At 43.3% G+C, this 22,887-nt stretch overlaps 1 protein-coding gene across 2 annotated transcripts in view; it reads right to left on the reverse strand.

Annotated features, from left to right (window-relative positions):
• Window positions 1–22,887, reverse strand: part of OSTF1 (osteoclast stimulating factor 1) — a 61,801-nt gene that overhangs the window by 19,704 nt on the left and 19,210 nt on the right. For both annotated transcript variants that reach the window (XM_051846611.2, XM_017341887.3), the window contains exons 2-3: window positions 14,791–14,837; window positions 3,350–3,400 (exon numbers count right to left, since the gene is read on the reverse strand). In XM_051846611.2, coding sequence (XP_051702571.1) covers window positions 3,350–3,400; window positions 14,791–14,837 — 98 coding nt within the window. The remainder of the gene's footprint in view (window positions 1–3,349; window positions 3,401–14,790; window positions 14,838–22,887) is intronic.

Consider the following 22,887-nt stretch of genomic DNA (forward strand, 5'->3'; position numbering starts at 1 on the left):
GATCTCTATTTACTTTCATTTTGTGGTAACATTTTAATTACAAAAATATTTAAGGCCGGCGCCGTGGCTCACTAGGCTAATCCTCTGCCTGCGGCACCAGCACCCTGGGTTCTAGTCCTGGTTAGGGTGCCGGATTCTGTCTTGGTTGCTCCTCTTCCAGTCCAGCTCTCTGCTGTGGCCCAGGAAGGCAGTGGAGGATGGTCCAGGTCCTTGGGCCCTGCACCCGCATGGGAGACCAGGAGGAAGCACCTGGCTCCTGGCTTTGGATGGGCGCGGCACACTGGCCACAACGCACCAGCCATAGCGGCCACTTGGGGGGTAAACCAATGGAAAAGGAAGACCTTTCTCTCTCTCTCTCTCTCTCTCTCTCTCACTAACTCTGCCTGTCAAAAAAAAAAAAAATATTTAAGCCTATATAAAAGTAGAAAGAACAATATAATGACCCATTTCTCAACTGCATGAATCATTTACCAATGGCTAATATCGTTTTATATATAGTCACACTATAATATCCCTCTCCTCCTGGATTATTTTGAAATAAATTCTAGACATCATGTTATTTCATCTGTAAAAATTTTAGTGTCTCTGAAATATAAGAATTTTTTCAAAGATAATCATAATACCATTATCATGGCTTAAAATCTCTTTAGTAATAATTCCTTAATATCAACAAATATCTAGTTTAACATTCAAATTTCCCACAGCTGGCATTGTGGCACAGCAAACACAGCTGCCACCTGTGCTACCAGCATCTCATATGGGCATCTGTTCCTGTCCAGGCTGCTCCACTTCCAATCCAGCTCAAGGCCAATACACTTGGGAAAGAAACAGAAGATGACTCCAATGATTGGGCCCTGCCACCCATGTGGGAGACCTGGAAAAAGTTCCTAGCTCCTGACTTAGGCCTGGCCTAGCCCTAGCTATTGCGCTCATTTTGGTAGTGACCCAGAGGATGGAAGATCTCTCACTCTGTCACTCCCTCTCTCTCTCTCTGTAACTCTTTCAAATAAATAAATAAATCTTTTTAAAACTCTAAATTTCTAAATTGTCCCATATATTGAGATCCAAATAAGGACCATTAACACAACTGATTGACTTGGCTCTCAAGTCTCTTCTAACCTATAAATTCTCCCTCCTTTCTTTTTTGTTTTTTGCAACATATTTGTCAAAAAATAAGCATTTGGTTTGTTCTGTAGAGTTTCAAACAGTCTGGATTTTGCCTGCTGCATCCTGTGTCATCATCATTAAACATGCTCCTTTGTTTCCTGCATTGCCCATAAATTGGTAGTTAGTTCTAGGGGCTTAATTACATTCAGCTTCAAATGTTTTCGCAAGGTTATTTCATAGGTAGTATTGCTTTCTTCCACTAGGAAAAACATAATGTATGGTGGTCTTTTTTGTTAACAGCCATTGGGAGCACAGTGTGGATCCATTATTTCATAGGGACTGCAAGATGATGACATTCTAATTCTATCATTCCTTTCTCATTTAAAGAACTAGGATATGTCTTTGAAGAGAAACTTTCTTCCTAGGTTACCCAGAGATAAAGTTCATGGAGAGTGAATGCTGATTTTTTTTCCCTTACCCATGTCAGAATTAAAACTTGGTTCTCTAGTATCCTCTCCTGCTGACCAATGATACCTGTTTGCTTAGAAGGAACACTAGGAGCTCATAAACTTGAGCACACTTACTGTGCTTCAACACCTGGGGCTGGTACTCTACCTGATGCTGCACTTGTCCTACCGCTGACCAGGGCCCTCTTCAGATTACTCCCTGAGTCCTTGCAATGTGGCCCAAGCAGTCTTTATCCTTGCTTTTGGATAACAATGTTCTGGGGCTTTCTTGTATCTTTATTGCCCTAGACACCTGGCACCAGCTACTGCTCAAAGAAAACCTGTACCTTTTAATGGGAAATACCATATGAGGAGTCTTCATAAAGTTCATGGAAAATGTGTATTATGAAAATACTACACATGGATTTCAACTTTTTTGCACCAAAATAAACATTTTTATTTCCATTTTCCCTGTATTTTGATGCACTATTACAGTACAATAGTATACTACAGTACAATAGTACAACTGAGGTGGTCATTTTTTCTAGGCCCTTTCAAATAGCACAGCAGAGAGTATTTTTGTTTTGTTTTATTTCAGACAAAATATGACATGAGGAGTGGGTACATCCCAGCAGCTCAGACACTTGTGTCCCACACTGGAGTGCCTGGGTTCGATTCCTAGTTCCAGCTCCTGATTCCAGTTTCCCCCGTACAGACCTTGAAGGCAGCAGAGATGGCTTCAGTAATCTTGTTCCTGTCTCCTGCCTGAAAGAGCAGGATTGTGGTCCAGATTCTTGGCTCTGGCCCTAGTCAAGCCCCAGCTGTGTGGGCATTTGGGGAGAAAACAACCTCTCTCTTTCTCCCCACTTCCCTACCCCCACTCCCCACCACGGTTTCTATCTCCCTGTATCTTTCTACCCTCCAAATCAATTAATTAATTAAAAATGTATGACACGATACTTCCAATTCAAATAAAGGAGAACTGAAATCTACTTAACATCACCAGTTTTACATCTGTACATCTTTTCTCCAGTGTTGAAAACAGCAGTGATCACCCTCACCACCAGTGACTCATTTGCTCTAAACCACAATACACAAGCAACCATCTCAGAATTAGTAACAGCAACACTTCTCCAACAAGAGCATGACGAAAAACTGTTAGTAGTCCTTTTTGTTCTTCATATATATTCTACCAGGATGTTTAGCCAAATCTTTAGCTGAGTTTTAAAGTCAGTTGGAACAGTTCCTATCTGTGTGGTTATGCCAACTATCACAGTCCATTTAAGTTCATTTGGTTCATTCTGCTTTTAATCTGAGGGGACTGAATTTTTCTGTTTAATTTTATAACTATATAAAAGTATACATGAATCCAAAACCAAATTTAAAAAAAAATTTTTCCAAAAGTCTGGTTTCTATGTTTAGTTTGCCCTATTATTTCCCTTCATCCTCATACAGAAAACTAACTTTTAAATTTCATTCTATGATTCACCTTTCCATCTTTTATTTTAAATTAAGAAGACCTTAATAGCATGTAAAGACATTTCTTATTCCTTTGCATAGCTGCATAATATTCTACTTGTGGACATACCAAAGCTTATTCAACTATTTTCAACTAATGGGCATAAAGGTTATTTTCACTCTTATGCTACTGTATATTGTACTAGAATGGACAGATTTGTGCATATGTATTTTCAGGTTCATATACATTTAAATAATTTACAATACTTTGGCTAAATTAGTCTTACACTGCATATCTTTAGTACATGTATAGTATGAAAAATGTTAGCAGGGCTTACCATGTCAGTAATGTAGATAATATCACCTTCCTCAAAGTATAATTCATCTGGCTGAAAGAAAGGAAAAAAAGTTTGACTCCATGTGATCTTCAGGAGTTAGAATATAGGGATTCTTTGAACTACATATGTTCCAAACCCTAAAGTATCCTTACAGATAATGTGGTTTTCATATATTTAGATCAGCATAAAAATTATAAAACATCATTGACAACTTAATACATGAAGAGAAAGCTGATTCCATGATGAAACTCAGAAAATTACACATAAAATAAAGATTGCCTCCATACACATCTTACATTCTTCCCCAATGAAAGCAAGGCATTTTTATATCAAGATAACAAAACCTCTTATAAAATTCTTAAAGATGAATTTATTTCTTCATAAAAGGATAAATGCCTAGAAGTAAAATCATGAAAAATAACTAGAACCTAAAATCATGAAAAATAACTAGAAGCTTGGTTCACTTTCAAATGAGACCTCAATCCTTAAATACTTTAATATCAACATCTGCTATCTGCTTACTTTGAGAAAAATCATTATCCTATTTTTTCGTGTACAGAGAGAATAAGCATTTCAAATTTGAAGAGAATGAATATATAACTCAATCATTAAAATGGCTAAAGAGCTAAAAGATTGAAGCAGCAACTCAGTCGAGACCACAATCAGCTCTCAGGGGTGAACTCATTACACACAATGTCCTACAAACTCTCTGAATAAAGCCAGCACTTTAATTCACATCTTTTCTCATCAGTAGTAGATAACATGTACCATGATTTATTGAGAATGAATTGCAGATTTTTTGAAATGTTTACATCTTCATACTCAGTAGAAAATAGAGGACACAAAATTTCACATGGGATAAGACACAATTATGCATGAAATATGCAAAGAAAATTTTCTAAATTCTCTATTATTAGCATGTATTACTTTGATAACATTGGTGGTGAAAACACCTTTTTTAAAAAGTTTTGCGGGGCCAGCACTGTGGCGTATCGGGTAAAGCTGCTGCCTTATAATCTCATATAGTCACCAGCTTGAGTCCTGGCTGCTCCACTTCCAATCCAGCTCCCTGTTAACATACCTGGGAAAGCAGTGGAAGATGGTCTATATGCTTGGGTCCCAGCACTCATGTGGGAGATACAGAAGAAGCTCCAGGAACCTGGCTTCAGATTGGCCCAGCTCTGGCTGCTGTGGCCATTTGGGGAGTAAACCAGCAGATAGAAGATCTTTCTCCCTCTCTGCCTCTGCCTCTCTGTAACTCTGCCTTTTAAATAAATAAACAAATCTTTAAAAAAATTTTTTTAAAGTTTTTGGTATTCTGATTATAGTTGCTCTTCCATACAAATAAAATTATGCTAGTGAAATAAATTAGATCATCCATTCTTTTTTCCATTTGTTAATCTCCTCCTGGTAAACTATGACAAGTAAATATGACTCTGTATTAGTAATTTATTTAGTTTCAAAGCTAATCCAGATTATTACTGTAACTATGTCCCTTGGATATCAATGAAGACTATATCAGCTATATTAGGCTACAGGAACCACAATACATGAATATTTAAATATATCACAATTCAAACATAAAAATCACAAATTATGATTAATGATACTCAGAACATACTTACCTTTTTTTCCCCAAAGATGTTTTATTTAATTGAAAAGCAGAGTTACAGAGAGAGAGGAAGAGACACAGAGAGAGAGCTTATATCTGCTGGTTCACTCCCCAAATGGCTGCAAAGGCCAGGGCCAGGTCTGGGCCAGGTCAAAGTCAGAAACCAGGAGTTTCTTCTGGGTCTCCCACGTGTGTACAGGGGCCCAAGCAATTGGACCATCTTCTGCTGCCTTCCCAGGCACATTAACAGGGAGCTAGATCAGAAGTGGAGCAGCCTGGTCTCCAATCAGTGCCCATAGGAGACGCCAGTGTCTCAGGCAGAGGCTTAACTTGCTGAGTCACAGGACCAGCCCAAATACCTGCCTTTAAAAGGTAATTACCTACAGCATTTGCTGCATTTATACTTTGGTTTACAGAGAATAGACTTATACAGAGTACAAGCTACACAAAATCAATTAAACCCATGAGACCTGATGACATATACTTTAATATTATTTGAAGTAAGTATTTAGGAGATATTAGATACCTCTAAGACTCATGGAGGCAATCCTTATTTTATGTGTAATGATGATCAATGGCCAATATTGCTACCAATATGAGACAGATATAGAAAATGACTAGAGAAACAAACTGTTTCCTTTAGTATTTGCTGCAAACTCAATTAATCTGAGAGAGACCAGAAAGAGGACTCAGTCACACCACGGCATCCCAGCTGGACCAGTGGTCTTGGGGCCTTACATTTATAGGGAAAGGCATAAAAGTGGAGCAAGAAAGAAGTATATAGAAAAGAGAAGAGAAGTGACTTGCAGTCTTTGGAATGCTCTGTATTTCCTGGAGCTCTGTAAGAGTTCAATGACTCAAAGAGCTCTTTCCTATCCTAAAGCTATCCTGGCCATATTGCTTTTCTACTGCTCCAAAAGCCAATCTCACCACCCACCTATGTCTTAGAATAAATCCTCCTCAATTGGTGCCAACAGAGAAATTAAGGAGCTATCTTCCACTACAGTTTTAGCCTCCTAAAATCACAAAAGTCAAATCTGCCTAAATTTCCACATTTAATTAGATCTCTCACCCTTGAAACCAGAAAACAAGTATGAAGAAGACACCTTATAAAGCAGACAAATAGGTTTTAAAAACAAAGCATGCGCAACATGCACACACACACATGAAATTCCCATGATTAATCTTTCTCTTAAAATCAGTAAAGGTGGCAGGCATCTGACCTACAGCGGTTAAGATGCAACTGGGATGCCCGCCTTCCACACTGGAGTGCCTGGATTTGAATTTCAGCTTCTTTTCTGATTCCAGCTTCCTGCTAATGAACACCCTGAGAAGCAGCAGTGATGGGTCAAATACCTGGGTCCCTGACATCCAGGTGGGAGACCCAGATTGAGTTCTGGGCTCCTCACTTCAGTCTGGCCCAGCCCTGGCTGTTGCAGGCATCTGGAGAGTGAACCAGCAAATAAGAGCTCACTGTCTATTGTCTACCTTCTTGGTTTCTGTGTGTGTGTGTGTGTGTCTGTCTGTCTGTATATTTATCTTTCTCTGGCTTTCAAAAACAACAAAAATGTTTTTAAAAGTAACAGAGTTGGGGAATGGGAAGTAGGTTACTTAATGGGTACAGAGTTTTATCACAAGTGACAAAAAATGATTTGCAACTAGGCAGAGGTGGTGATTACACAACTCTATGCCTAGACTAATTGTCACTGAGTGCTTCACATTAACACGATTAATTTTATGTGACTTTCACCTCAATTTTTTAAAAAATTAATAAAAGCAAAAAAGAGTTAAAACTCTTAATGGCTTTTAAGCAATTGTTATCCATGGCTTGATGAAGGACATCATTTGGAAAACAACATTAAATCCTACAGTAGAGTCTATACTTGGTGCTGTTTCAATTTTTAAAGCAGTCATTGCTGTTCAATAGCGGTGTCCGCCGCAAGCCACCTAATGGGTCAGACTTGTAATCACCTGAGGCAGCAACAACAGGCAGTTGGTGTCAGGTAAAGTCAGTCCTCCCTATGTTTTCATCCTGAGAAACAACTGTGGGCAGTTGACTCACTTTTTTTTTTTTAAAGCTTTTATTTAATGAATACAATTTTCATAGGTACAACTTTACGAATATAGTGGTTTTTCTTCCCATGCTCACCCTCCCTCCCCTACGCCTATCCCACCTCCTACTCCCTCTCCCATCCCATTCTTCTTTAAGATTCATTTTTAATTAACTCTGTATACAGAAAACCAACTCTCTACCAAGTAAGGACTTCAACAGTTTGCACCCACACAGACACACAGTGTAAAAAGTACTGTTTGAGAACTAGTGAATCACTCCCAGACACAATGCTACGACCTGTAAAATATCTTCTTCCCAAGAAATCAGAGCTGCTTTCCTAACCTAGCTAAGCAGATGATCAACCACATTCTTCAGACTATTGACGGCAACGGAGACCACTACATGATTTTAAAAACAGAATTTATCTACAATATTCACAGTTTCCATTAAGACACCATGAGCTGGTCACTTGATGTAACGTACTTAATGAATATTGACGCTTAAATTCTTGGCATCATATGCATGGCAAGGAAATGGGAAAACAGTGACACACTGAAGTAAGTGTGTGAAGTAAGTATTTCCAGGTTGTTGTGTGGTTCATAACCACATTCCTCCTTCCCCCTCTCCTTGAAGAGCTAGAGGATCTCAGAACACGTAAGCAGCTGGCCACTGAGATGCTGCAGCTGTGAGTATAAACGTGGTGACCAATATGTCTATTTTCATCCCATATTATTCTTAGCAACATATAATTCTCAAGACATTAATTTTGCTGGTTTAGGCAAAAAATGTGTTTTATGAAATGTTTAGAGAGACCATGTTAAACTTTTGAAATTTTTCAGTTTTGTCAACCTGAAGTCCCCAAAAGTATTTGTAAATTCAATCAACCAAACTCTCCAAAAACACTTTTATTTGACACTTTATATTATGTATTATGTGCCAGGCACTGGACTAGGCATTTACAAATATTAACTAATTTAATCAGTTCCAATAACACTATGAAGTGGGGGCTATTCTTATCACCACATCATAGATGAAAACCTTGTCCAAGGCCACAAAATAGGTACCTGTAGAGCCTGAACTTGAACTCTGACAATCAGATCACAAAGTCCTTGCTTTTAACCACACTCAGGCCTTCATACAGAAGCACCATGCATAGCCATTATGAGGTGTCAGTCATTCACTCCTTCCTACCCCACACCTCAGTAATGCAGTTCAACAAAACCAACAGTAGCACCTTCTACTTGCAAAGCATACTTGCCCTCATTTGGTTCACATAACAACCCATTAGGTAGGACTGGGTTATGGACATATGGACATGCCTCTGTTTCACAACCAGGCTCAGAGAAGGCAAAGGATTTGTCACAAATCACAAAGTAGCAGTGGAGCACTCCTGTCTCAGCTGTTGGATTCCAACTCTGGAGATCCTTCCTTCACACATATTGCTATAAGCCTAGTGCAGCCCAGAAAACTTGATATGATAGAGCAGAGTCCTGCTGGCTTCCCTTTAAAAATGAATATATCTGGCTCACAGGTAATGCTGTCGCAACCCATCAGATGTCTTTACACTGGTCTATCCAGTCCAGCCAGATATCCATGTGGCACTTTATTGGACTGGAGTTTTGGGCAGAAATAAGAACCAAACAGAGCTGGGTGATGCCAGGACGACATTGCCTTGAAGCACCACAGATGAGAAGTGGGTTAGCACAAAGAACCAGCATCCACAAGTGGCCCAGGGCACTGCCTGCTCAGTGGGTCACTAAGACTGGGGTTGGGCATCACTGTCTCTGTCACCTGAGGGTAGACGTGTAGCTAAAAACTGAACCCGGGCCTCAGTGGGGCACATGTCAGCAATGGCCCCACAGCATCCAGCTCAGCCCTTCGAATGTTGTCTGTCCCAATGGCTTTCAGGAGGCTGGATCACTTTGGAATATGCCTTGGAACATCCAACCCTCCACAGAAAGCGGCTACCAAGTCACAGAGCAAACAGAACAACTGAATTTCTAGTATTGTCCAATGGAAAAAGACTATAAGACTAACCTAGTTCTAGAATGATGTGTGAAATCTAACAACAGGTACAGCACGGGCATTTAACCAGTTAGGAACCCCATGGAAGCCAGTATTTCCTCTTATCTGTATTAAAGGGAGTAGGTGTGACAGGAATGTTGGGGGCCACAGGGCTTGGGGAGGTCATTACCAATCAGCCTAGGATCCTTGGGACCAGGGCTAATAAAAAATATAATGCCATTTTAAATACAGACTATTGTTTTTAAATTTAATGAATTAAATATGTATTTTCTCCTGTAGATTCAATAATAGCAAGATAAAAGGGAAAAAATGCAGTGGAGAAACTCTATCCCAGAGCTAAATTGGAACTAAATTAATCAATGTAGCAATTAATCAGAAATATTTGGGGTGGGCACTTGGTGCAACCATTAAGATGCCACCACATCCCATACTGGAGTGCCCAAGTTCAAGCACTGGCTCTACTTCTGTTCTAGCTTCCTGCTGTTGCAAACCCTGGGAGGCAGCAGCAGATGATGGTTCAAGTACTTGAGTCCTTGTTACCCATGGGGGAGACTAGGACTGAGTTCTGGGTTCCTGGCTTTGGTCTAACACAGTCCCAGCTGTTGTGGGCATTTGGGAAATGAACCAGCAGATGGAAGATTTCTGTCTCTCTGCCTCTCTCTCTCTTTCTCTGTATGTCTCTACTGGTCAAATAGATGAAAATAATTTTTAAATAAAAAATATATTATTGGGGGCCGGCACTGTGGCACAATAGGTTAATCCTCCGCCTGCAGTGCCGGCATCCCATATGGCGCCGGGTTCTAGTCCCGGTTGCTCCTCTTCCAGTCCAGCTCTCTGCTGTGGCCCGGGAAGGCAGTGGAGGATGGCCCAAGTGCTTGGGCCCCTGCACCCACATGGGAGACTAGGAAGAAACCCCTGGCTCCTGGCTTCAGATCGGCATAGCTCCAGCCATTGCGGCCATTTGGAGAGTGAACCAACACTGTCTCCCTCTCACGGTCTGTAACTCTAATTCGCAAATAAAATAAATAAAATCTTTAAAAAAAATTAAAAATATACTTATTAAACATCTGTTGATATAGCAACCACTACTCCTTCAATACTTCAATAATAGCTACTCCTTAAGAATGTCAGCAACTTCATGAAATTAATGTCATTTAACTCATAAAAATACTCAGGAAATTATTCTTCTCACTTTATAAATGAGCACACAGAGAGAAAAACGTTAGATAATTCCCTCAAGGTTATCCCAGGGCTAAAGAGATAGAGGGTAACTAGAGTTCAGTATAGGCTCTGACTCCTGTGTTCTGCCTCCCAAGACACTGCGCCACGAGCAGAACTGAAACACCAAGCGTGGAGGTTCAGAGGTGGGAGAGGCATCCTGCTTCCAGGTGGGGTGGTCAGAGAAGTCTTTACAGAAGGGAAGTATTCACTGCACACTTAGAAGGGATAACGACGTGGTTCACAGTTTTCTGAGACATCTTCCTCTGGGCGTCAAATCTAAACCGCATGGCCCAGGAAGGAGAAGCCAAGCCCAGGGGCAGGAAGTGTGGCTGGACCACAGAGCACTGTATCTGTAGTCACATAAAGGTTTGAGGCAGGTGGTCAGGGCACAGCCCCTTTTGAGGAACATCACTCCCACTCCCACAGAGAACACAGACCGAATGGAGAAGCCCGAAGTGAATAAAGGCAACAGGTCAGCAGGAACCACAGCAGGCGGAGGTCCATGAGAACGGATCAAAGGACACCAGGGGATGCCTTTCTCTGAAGGGAGGAGAGAACCTCCACTTTGACTATGACCGTGTCTAAACAAGATAAGAGTCGGAGAACTCAAGGGGCTTCCATAGCCTTGGAAACTCATAACTGGTGCATAGGGAGATTACTGATGCCATAAACAGGAGTGTCAATTGGTAAAGTCAACAACAGGAGTCACTGTGCACTTACTCCTCATGTAGGATCTCTGTCCTTAACGTGCTGTACACTGAGGCTTAATGCTATAACGAGTACTCAAACAGTATATTTCACTTTGTGTTTCTATGGGGGTGCAAACGACTGAAATCTTTACTTAATGTACACTAAACTGATCTTCTGTAAAAAAAAAAAAAAAAAAAAAAAGAAAGAAATTATCAATTCCCAACTTGACTCTCACTGGGATTAAACATGACAATAGGTCTGATCTGATTTCATCATCATTTAAAAAAAATCATCTATTATTTTTCACTTTATGTTTCTGTGTGGGAGCAAACTGTTGAAATACTTAAGGTATACTAAGCTGATCTTCTGTATATTAAGATAATCAAAAATGAATCTTGATGTGAATGGAAGGGGAGAGGGAGTGGGAAAGGGGAGGGTTGTGGGTGGGAGGGACGGTATGGGGGGGGAAGCCATTGTAACACATGAGTCGTACTTTGGAAATTTATATTCATTAAATAAAAGATAAAAAAAAAAAAAAAAAAAAAAAAAAAGGACACCAGGGGAGACAGGAGAGTCAGGAGTCACCGCAAGTTCCAAAACTAAGTGAATGCAGGTCTCAGTCTAGAATCAGGGAGGCCATGAGGATGGTCACTTCATTCAGTGGCTAGGGGGCCGCTGAAGACCACCTACTCTACCCCATCCTTATCCTCCTGGGGGTGGACAACCCAGGAAACAACTGACAAGGACAGTCAGAGCACCAAATGATAGCCCTTTCTGTGAGCAAACTTCCGTGGGCCTCACACCTTCCTCTTGTGGGCTTTTTTGTGGTCTCCCTCCAATTCTTATGCTTTAGTCCTAACCCCAAGTGCCTTAGAACATGACAACACTTGGAGATGGAGCCTTCAAAAATGGGTGGTTAAAATGAGGCCGTAGGGTAGGCGATAATTCAGTGACTGGTTTCCTCACCAGAGGAGATGAGAACACAGACAAGAGAGAGGAAAGGAAGGCCTTGCACAGACACAGGGAGTAGGTGGCCATCTTCAAGCCACAGAGGGAGGTCTCAGGAGACACCAACCCTACTGACACTCTGCTCTCAGACTTCCAGCCTGCAAAACTGGGAGAGCGGCCATTTCTGAGGGTGAGGGAGCCAGGGTGAGGCATTCAATTATGACAGCCCAGCCGATGACAACAGCCCCTGTGCCCTCCCTCCCCAACACAGAAGGGATGTCACCAGAACCTCTTGGTGACAAGAGTAAAATACCCACCCCACCCTTCTCTTGTTCCAGAAACATTTTGTTTACAAAGTCTTGGAAGCACTCCTCTGAATGCACACCCATCCCATGTCATATACACTCACCACGTGGTGGCGGGCCTTACACATTTACCTCCTGCCAGGATTACAGTAGGGTTCTGCAGGGGAGTGGTGAATATTATTTGTAATTCTCATTGTTGAATGAGGAGAGTAAGAAAAGTCACTCAGCAAGTAAATGACAGACGTGGGATTCAAAGGCAGGCCTGGGCATGATGGCATTGAATCCATGATCAGTGCCACTCAGTGCTCAGATACCCTCTGATGTGCCTCTGACTCTGGGGACAGCAAGGCCAGCGCCAGGGCAACCCAGGCAAAGGCCACAGCAAGCTGGCTGCACACAGACAACAGCCTCTGGTCTCCAGCTTACAATAGAGTAAAGGCAATAAAGGCAGTCTTCCTGTCTTGGCTTCATTCCCCTTTGCCTCCTAACTGGACTCCCTGCAGCCCTAAACCCTCCTGGACTCACCACTCTCCAGGTACGTGTCCTGGCTTGAATATGATTTGTGCCCCCAAAGTCATGCCGGAGTTCCATCCTCCAAGTCTTAATAAAGAATGTGTGAAAACTTAATCAGACCTTGGTGTTTAGAGGTGGGGCCTTCGGAAATGGTTAGATTACATTAGCTCGTGGGGGTGGGGCTCCCATGGCTGAACCCAGGGGCTTTATAAGGACAGGGAGAGAGACCACACAGTCAGTGCACCTTCACCGGGATGTGATGCAGAAGCCTGCGTCATGCTGTGTGGACTCCAAATCTTCAGGCTGAGCCAAGATAAACCTCTTTCAAAAGTAGCTGGCTTTTACAAAGGAACTTCTTTGCAGTAACAGAAAGGTGACAAATGTAACAGCTTAGGGATTCCTCTAAGAGTTCACTGCCAACACTCCTGTACGGAAAACTCTCAGATGGCTCCCCACCTCACCCAGAGCAAAATCCAAAGGAGAACCACAGGGCCCCCCGTGACCAGCCCTCCCTAGCATCCCGCTCCCTCATACTCATCTCCTGCCGTGCTCTTCCCCATTCACTGCACTGCCCAGGCTGCACCTAGAAGGCATCAAGGATGCTCCTGGTGCTTTCTGTTCTCTCTCCTCCCTCACTCCCTTCAGATCTCTTCCCAAACTTCACCTTCATAGAAAGGGCCTTCCCTAAACATCTCCTGAAAACAGCACTCTCCCCTCCATTAACCTCTTAGCCCCCTACCCTTCTTACTTTTCTCCACAGCACTTGGCCCCTGATAGCTTGCTTCATTTTTCTGCCTCTCCTCACTAGGATGCAAGCTCTATGAGACTACAGAGCTGTGCTGCACTACCTCCAAGCTCTGGATACATGCTCTCATGTATCCATGAAACCACCTACGCCTGGGTAGATTTATGGAATGATATGAGGAACAATAACAACAGAAGCAGACATGTAAAAATTGCTCTTGGAGGTTGGCAGAAGATGCCATTATGAGGTAGCTGGAGATAGAGGCTGGCATGAATGGGCAGGAACTTCAGAGGGAGGGTCACTGAGACAGGTGGCGAGGGTGGAGACTTGGCCTGCCCGCCAGTTAAGCTGCCACTTAGGATACCTGTTTCACATCAGAGAACTGGGTTGAATGCTCAGCTCTGGCTCCTGATTCCAGTTTCCTGCTAAGCCTGGGAACTAGCAGTGATGACTCAAGTAGCCGAGTTCCTCCTACTTATGTGGGAGCCCTGCCTAGATTGAGTTCTAGGCTGCCAGCTTTGGACCCTGGCCAGAGGCTGTCATGGTCATTTAGGGAGTGAACCACCATACAGTTCTCTCTCTCCATCTCAAATATATTACTGTTAAAAAGTTAAAAACAACAACAACAAAAGCTAAGTGTCAGTGTTGTGAAATAGCAGGTTAAGCCAACACTTGGGTTGCCAGCTTCCCCTATCAGAGAGCCAGTTAAGTCCTAGCTGATCAACTCTTGATCCAGCTTCTTGATAACGTGCCTAAGAAGGCAACAGAAGACGGCCCGAGTATTTGGGCCCCTGCTGTCATGTAGGAAACCCAGATATGGAGTTCCTGACTCTAGGCTTTGGCCTGGCCCAGCCCCAGGCATGGCAGCCATTTAGGGAATGAACAGTAGATGGAAGATCTCCTGAAATCTCTCTCTCTCCTTCTCTCCCTCTTTCTCTCTTGCTCCTTCTCCCTCTCTCTCTCTCCCCATTCCTCCCTCCCATTAAAATACATAAATAATCTTTTTTAAGTTTTTTAAAAAGCTAATAAAAAGAAAAGACAGGCTTGGTTTAATATGCAAGTCACTTGCTGATTTGAAAGCAGGTGGTGGCAGTGTCGGGGGAGAAGCAGTACAAGCAGTACAGATTCCGGGAACATGCAAATCGACCTGAGGACTACGCTCACACACCTCTGGACTGCAGTGGGAGGGACTGCCTGTGCATTCCTGGGAATTACCTACATCTCTCAAAGAAAAAAAAAAAAAAAAGCAGACCAGTTAGGCCAAGGAAATTTCTAAATGAAATCACTGTGGGCTGTTTATGTCCATTTTAAAATTACAAAAATACTTACAGTTCTGGGTTCAAACGTATACAAAGCTCTGAAGACTTTAACTTGCCCTAAAAAAGATCAAAAAACAACATCTGATCAATTATTTCATTTCTGAATTTGTTCTAAATAGTATTATGTCGCTCCCCCTCTTCGTGGAGGAACGACACAGGACCCTGCGTTGTTCTTTTGCCTGCTCGGCCCTCCCCGGGTTTGCTGCTGGTTCTTCCCGGGTTGGCTACCATCCCTTCCACCTCCGTGGAAGGGCGGTTCCCCCTGCCACTTTCCCCACTTCCGCGGGGGAGCGGCACACCACTGGCCGGCTCTCTCCGGGGCTGCTCAGGTGTTCCCTTTAGATGTTCCTGGTGCATGTTGTCTCTCTCCTCCTTTATAGTCCTCTTCCACCAATCCCAACTCTGCTACCCACATGCCGAGTACGCTGCTCTCCTCCAATCAGGAGCAGGTCCTGCTGTTTATTGGTTGAACTGGAGGCAGCTGTGTAGAAGCTGTTTCCTCCTCTCCCAGCGCCATATTGTGGGAGAGCAGATGCATAGAATAAGTCTTAATTCCAGTAACAGTCTAGTCCGAGTTGCTCCCCACAGTATTATTCATTATATCCTTCAGAATTCCCTAACTAAAAGCCCATGGAAGAAAGTTACTTTGAATTAAGTGCCTTTTCCAAATCAGAGATAATTTTTTTTTACAGGTAAAGTTACAGAGAGTGAGAGAGACAGAGAGAAAGGTCTTCCTTCCATTGGTTCACTCCCCAAATGAGCACTGCCTAATCCAAAGTCCGGAGCCAGGTGCAGGGGCCCAAGCACTTGGGCCATCCTCTACTGCACTCCTGGGCCACAGCAGAGAGCTGGACTGGAAGAGGAGCAACCAGGACTAGAACCCAGCACCCATATGGGATGCCGGCGCCGCAGGTGGAGAATTAACCACATGAGCCACGGTGCTGGCCCCCTAATTTTTAAAATATTTGTTAAATGAGGCCGGCGCCGTGGCTCAACAGGGTAATCCTCCGCCTTGCGGTGCCGGCACACCAGGTTCTAGTCCCAGTTGGGGCACCGGATTCTGTCCCGGTTGCCCCTCTTCCAGGCCAGCTCTCTGCTGTGGCCCAGGAGGGCAGTGGAGGATGGCCCAAGTGCTTGGGCCCTGTACCCGCATGGGAGACCAGGAGAAGCACCTGGCTACTGGCTTTGGATCAGCACAATGCGCCGGCAGCAGCGCGCCGGCCGCAGTGGCCATTGGAGGGTGAAGCAGTGGCAAAGGAAGACCTTTCTCTCTCTGTCTTTCTCTCTCATTGTCCACTCTATCAAAAAAAAAAAAATTGTTAAATCAATGTAAGGATAAGCACACACTCAGGGGGAAGATATTAGGACCCTGCTTCCTAACTGCAGGAGCCATCTAACAACCTGGACTTAGCTTCTGTCCTATAGAGAGTCTTTCTAACCCTAAAGATCACAGTGTAGAAATATAAAGGTGAGGGGCCCGCGCTGTGGTGTAGCAGGTAAAGCTGCTGCGTGTAGTTCTGGCATCCCAAATGGGCACTGGTTTGAGTCCTGTGTGTTCCACTTCTGATCCAGTTCTCTGCTACAGCCTGGGAAAGCAGTGGAAGATTGGCCCAAGTCCTTGGGCCCCTGCACCCATTTGGGAGACCCAAAAGAAGCTCCTGGCTCCCGGCTTCAGATCAGCGCAGCTCCAGCCATTGCGGACATCTGAGAAGTGAACCAGCAGATGGAAGACCTCCCTTTTTCTCTCTCTGCCTCTGCCTCTGCCTCTCTTTAACTCAGCCTTTCTAATAAATAAATAAGTCTTAAAAAAAAAAAAGAAATATAAAGGTGAGCATCTCAACATGAAGAAAACTTAACAGGAGAACAAGGCATTGCTGTGCTTTGAATATTTGGCCCCTAAACTTGTGCAGGAGTTGAAACCCCAAAGTTGTAAGGGAAGGTGGAAACTTAATTCAGCTATGGGCCCTTTGGAAATTGATTAAGATTAGATTAAGTATTTGGGGTGGGGCCCCGTGATTGAATCCTGCCGGCTTTTTGTTTTATTTTCCAAAATGTTTTATTAATATAAACAGATTAAAATTTCCTAGATACAACTCTAAAAAAAAAAGACTTCTCTCCTCCTTCCTTTCTTCCTTTTTTTTTAAAAAAAAAAAGACTTCTCTCCTCCTTCCTTTCTTCCTTTTTTTTTAACTTTGGCAATTACATATTTTTAATTTACTTTTTGATCATAGGCATAATATTCCACTAAATATTGATATCAAAAAATTAAAAGTAGAAAAACCACTATTCAACAGGCATACAGACAATGACTGTAAACATTAACAAAATCCCAATGATATCAGTTTCCCTCATTTTATAGTAAGTCATTTTTTCAATTCAATTTCCTATTAATGTTTAAACTACCCTCAGGTGTGCCTAATTAGTGGTGGCTAGGGTTACAGAGACGAGTAAATATCACATCATCCCAGGACGGGCTTATAGCCTAACAGCTAAGACAGCAGAAGATATTTGTATCTCACTTCAGAGTACCTGTGTTCAGTCCTCTCCCAGGACTCCTGACTCCAGCTTCCTGCTAATGCAGACCCTGTTGGGTTCCTATCATCCCCATGGGAGACCTAGATTGAGCACCTGATTCCTGGCTTTGAACATGGCCCAGCTCCAGCTGTCATGAGCATTTTAGGAGGAAATGAGCAGGGAGATCTCTTGATACCTCTCTCTCTCTCTCCTTCTCCCTCTCCCTCTCCCCCCCCATTCCCCTCTCTCTCCTTCTTTCCCTCTCTCTCTCACTCTTTCTCTCTCCTCCCTTCCTCTCTCTCTCAGTCTGTACCAAATAAATACATAAATATTTTTAAATCACATAATCTAATGATATATATATATATATATATAAGCCCTGTAAATACAATATAACCTGTGGTGAGTATAATAGTCCAGACCCTCAATAAACACCTGCATTAGTCAGTGTTTCATTACTTTACACCAGAGGAGCCTCTTGGATGGGAAAACATTAATTTCATTCATCTTAGAGTTTGGACATGCATAGCTCAGGATCAGGTGGCCCCATTAGTCTAGAGTCTGGTGGAGGTTTGTGATGGCAGAGAGTACAGTAGGAAAAAATCACATGGTGAACTAGAATCCTGGCAGCTCTTAAGGAGAAAGAGAAAGAGCTAGAGGATCCCCAACTGACAGAGACAGACAGAAACAGACCTGTGTGTTCCTTGTCTCTTGCCTTGAAATGTCCCGTGCCACCTTGGGACTCTGTCGCCAAGAATGACACTAACAGATTCCAAACTAACCAGGCCTACTTCACCTTGGAACATGAATCTCCAGAACCACAGGCCAAAATAAACCAATTTTTTTGACAAAGTAAGCCCACCCCATGTATTTCAGTATAGTAATGACAAGTTGACTTAAACAGGCATTTCCTGAATGAGAGAGCCAAGTACCTGGACAGAGCCTGGCACACAAAAAGCAACCAATAATTACTCGCTGAATGAATGATCAATGGCTGAATAAAGGAATGCATGGAAGCAAGGCACTTCAGAGAGTCTGAAAACCAGTCGAGTAGACCAGCACTGTCCAATAGAGCTCACAGAGTGACAGGAAAATTCCACATCAGCGCTAGTCACAGGGAGCTACTGAGCACATGAAACGTGGCTCATCTGACTGATGAACTGATTTTAATATTAATTTTAATTATTAAGTTAAATTGCCAAATACAACTGGTGGCTAGCATATTAAAGAATGTAGGTTTAGAACATCAGAAAAGAGGAGATGACATACAGCCCATTAAAGAGGTCTATACAAATCAACTCTGATTCATCTACATGACAGAGTCATTGAAAAAAAGACTGATCACTGTTCTTAATATCGAAGATATGGACTCAACCTAAGTGCCCATCAATGAATGAATGGATAAAGAAACTGGGAGCCGGGGCTGTGGCATAGCGGGTAAAGCTGCCACCTGTAGTGCCGGCATCCCATATGGGTACTAGTTCGAGACCCAGCAGCTCCACTTCTGATCCAGCTCTCTGCTATGGCCTGAGAAAGCAGTAGAAGATAGCCCAAGTCCTTGGGCCCCTATACCCACATGGGAGACCTGGAAGAAGGTCCTGGCTTCAGATTGGATCAGCGCAGCTCCAACCGTTGCAGCCAACGGTCTCTCTCTCTGGTGCCCTGGCTCACTTGGTTAATCCTCCGCCTGCAGCGCTGGAATCCCATATGAGCACCAGGTTCTAGTCCCGGTTGCTCTTCTTCCAGTCCAGCTCTCTGCTGTGGCCCAGGAAGGCAGTGGAGGATGGCCCAAGTGCTTGGGCCCCTGCACCTGCATGGGAGACCAGGGAGAAGCACCTGGCTCCTGGCTTCAGATCAGCTCAGCTTCGGCTGTAGCGGCCATTTCGGGGGTGAACCAACGGAAAAAAGACCTTTCTCTCTGTCTCTCTCACTGTCTAACTCTGTCAAGTAAAAAAAAAATAATAATAAAATAAAAAATAAATAAAAGAAAGACACTGTGGTGCACATGGACAATGGAATACTACTCATCTTTTAAAAAAAAGATGGAAATGTTGTCATTTGTGGTAACATGGATGGGCCTAGAGGATATAATGCTAAGTGAAACAAGCCAAACACAGATCCACAGGCACTGATGTAGAAAAAAGTCTAAAAAATATTTGGTGAGGAGGCTAGCATTGTGGTGTAAGGGGTAAAGCTGCCACATTGCATATGCCAACATCTCATATGGGTGCTGGCTCATGTCCTGGCTGCTCCACCTCCAATTCAGCTACCTGCTAACAGTCTGGGAAAGCAGCCGAGGATGGTCCAGGTGTTTGGGCCTCTGCAGACATGTGGGAGACCCAGAAGGAGACTCCTGGCTCCTGGCTTTGACCTGGCTGAGCCCTGGCCATTGCAACCACTGGAGGAGTGAACCAGCGGACAGAAGATTCTCCTCTCTCTCTCTCTCTCTCTCTCTCTCTCTTCCTGTGTGTGTGTCTGACTTTCAAACAGATAAATACTCTTTCAAAAATGTGGTGAAGAAAAAGCAAGTTATATGGCAGTATGCCAAGCACCACCCAGTTTATGTTAAACACACACACACACACACATACACACACACACACCTTTAATTGTGGCACCAATTGTGAGGGCCTTTCATAATCTGGTTCACATTTATTTTCATATTCATTGGATTAGGCATTATTAATTTTATAATCAATGAAAACAGGAACAATCATTTCTTTTGGAGTGGAGAGGAGCAATTATTCTCTCCTTCTCAACATCTTAATATAGAATAGCTCAGAGCCCTTGAAAACTTAATGTGTGTACAGAATAACACTGTCTGCGGTCTCCTTGCTAGTATCTCATCTCTTCTGTCCTACAAGGGCATGTTAACAGGCATAAACAAAAGTACAAACCTCTTTTTATTTGGATTTTTCATCCACACCCTCACAGCCCGGAGAAAGGAAACATCCAACGGAAGGAGGAGCTGCCAGAAGAAATATTTTCTGCTGACTTGATTGTCTCCCTGCAAGTGGAGATTCGTTATCTCCATTATTTTGCACTTTCCAAGAGAAGTTAAACAAAGAAGCAGTGCACTTGTGACCAAAATCAATAATGATACAGCTTTCTGGCTCCTTTGAGGGGAGGGCAGCGATAAGAGGTCATATGACTAACTTTAGAAACAAGATTCAATGTCAAGTTAGGGCTTAGGCAAAGCACAATAAAAATAAATGAAGCTGGAAACAAACACACGGAATGTGACTAAACTAGTTTTTTTAGTAATTCTATCTTTTGTGATCATTTCACTTAACATGTTCACAACTGAAAGGGAGTGAAAAATGTATTCCCATTTTGGTTTACGTCAAACAAGTCATCTCTTACTCACTGTATGATGTTGTAGAAAACATTTCCATGTACACGATCTTATTTATTGCTTAATGTTGAGACATTAGTCTCTGTGGATCCATTTTAATTCACTTATTATAAAAGTTATGCCTTGATTAATTCTGTTTCAAAACTGAGTGAGTCAAGTGGCAATGAAAGAATGTAAAAGAAACCAGAAGAAACACCAAAAAAAGAAAAAACAGATGGCTGTCACGTTTATAGTTCAACACCCTTGTATTCTGTTTTCAGAACAACAATACCTATTTCACTGACACTTTCATACCACATTCAATTCACCGTTGGGCAATGTTTTGTGGGTCCACAGATTGACAAAGAGCACTGAGGAATGGAAATCAAGGTCCTCTGTGTTTCTCTATCACCTTCCTTGCAGACATCTAAGAAGTAACAGTAAACATCTTAATAGATCACCAAGAGTAGGTACTGATAAATTCCAAATTGTTTAAAGCCAGATTCACAAATGTGAAGTTGTCATGTTCTTGTACAAGAAAAGAGGCTAAATAAGATGTCTTTTCAGGATTCCTTCCATTTAACCATTTTCCCATGAAAGTTTGGTTCCCAGGGGAAGCAGAAGCTAATATATACTAGGGGAAGCACCAGGTGATGGCTCAAGTACTTGGGTCCCTGCCACCCATAGTGGGAGATCCAGATTGAGTTCTGACCTCCTGGCTTTGGCCTGGCCTAGCCCTGGCTGTTATGGGCATTTGTAGAGTGAACCAGCAGATGGAAGATACCTGTCTGTGTGTATGTGCCATATAAATAACTTAAGATAGATTAGTAATCCCCATTTGTCGCTCCCCGACTCGCAGAGGAACGACACCAGACCCTGCGCTGTTCTCTTTCCCCGGCCCTTCCCGGGTTTGCTGCCGCTCCCCCGCTTTCGCGGAGCAGCGGCACCATTGAGCTCTCTGACCGACTCTCTCAGGGGGGCGCAGCGGCCATGCATGTTGTCTCTCTCCCCCTTTTAAGGGGTTGGGCCAGGAAATGAAGCAGCTGTGTAAGATTTGTTTACTCTCTCTCAGCGCCATATGATGGGAGATCAGATGCATAGAGTTAGTCTTTTTTTTTTTTTTTTTTTTTTTTTTTTACAGGCAGAGTGGACAGTGAGAGAGAGAGACAGAGAGAAAGGTCTTCCTTTGCCATTGGTTCACCCTCCAATGGCCGCCGCGGCCGCTGCACTGTGGCCGGTGCACCGTGCTGATCCGATGGCAGGAGCCAGGTGCTTCTCCTGGTCTCCCATGGGGTGCAGGGCCCAAGCACTTGGGCCATCCTCCACTGCACTCCCTGGCCACAGCAGAGAGCTGGCCTGGAAGAGGGGCAACCGGGACAGAATCTGGCGCCCCGACCGGGACTAGAACCCGGTGTGCCGGCGCCGCAAGGCGGAGGATTAGCCTAGTGAGCCGCGGCGCCGGCCAAGTTAGTCTTTAATAGTCTCAGTGGTCTAGTCTAGTCTCGGTAGTCTCAGTACTTATTTCGCCATGTTGCAGGAAACAGGCCCTGCTCCCCACACCCATTACAGCAGAAGTAGGTGCCAGAAGGCCTCTCACCTCACTGGCTTAAAACCTTGCCAGCCATGCCCTTCCCTTTTCTCTCCAACATCAACCTGCCCCTGTGGAGAAGGCTACAGTCCACTGGTTATCAGCCAAAGGCTGCTGCCCTGGAGTTACACAGACCTCAAACTTCAATCCTTGTCCAGGGCAATCGAGGTAGGGTGAAAGCAGAGGGAGGTACCTGGGACAGAGCCTTACAGGTAGAGGTTAGAGAAATCTCTGCTTCAGAGGCATGTAAACAGAATATGTACTGGTGTACCCATGAGGCCCTGAAACAGCATTTAGAGGACACTAGAGCTTACAATCTCAAACACAGAATTTCGAATCTGTTGGGAGCCATCAAGGGACTGTTCGCTATCAGGAATACACATACAATAATAAGCAGCAAGAGGAATGATGGTTCCAAACATTAGACTTTAGTTATCCAGGGTACATAACAGTTCGATTTTCATTTTGCTTGATGATGCTGGGAAGCATGACACATTTGAAATGGGCTTTGTTTAAAATGGCTATGATAGCTCCCATACACTCACTATGAAGGCTACAAATTAGTGACAATGAGATAAACTGTGGTCCATCCAGTTAATGGAATATTACTTAGCAACTAAATACAAAAAAAAAAAAAAATTCTCAAGCTATGAAAAAACATGGAGGAAATT

The sequence above is a fragment of the Oryctolagus cuniculus genome, chromosome 1 (assembly GCF_964237555.1).
Source record: "Oryctolagus cuniculus chromosome 1, mOryCun1.1, whole genome shotgun sequence".
Lineage (NCBI taxonomy): Eukaryota > Metazoa > Chordata > Mammalia > Lagomorpha > Leporidae > Oryctolagus > Oryctolagus cuniculus.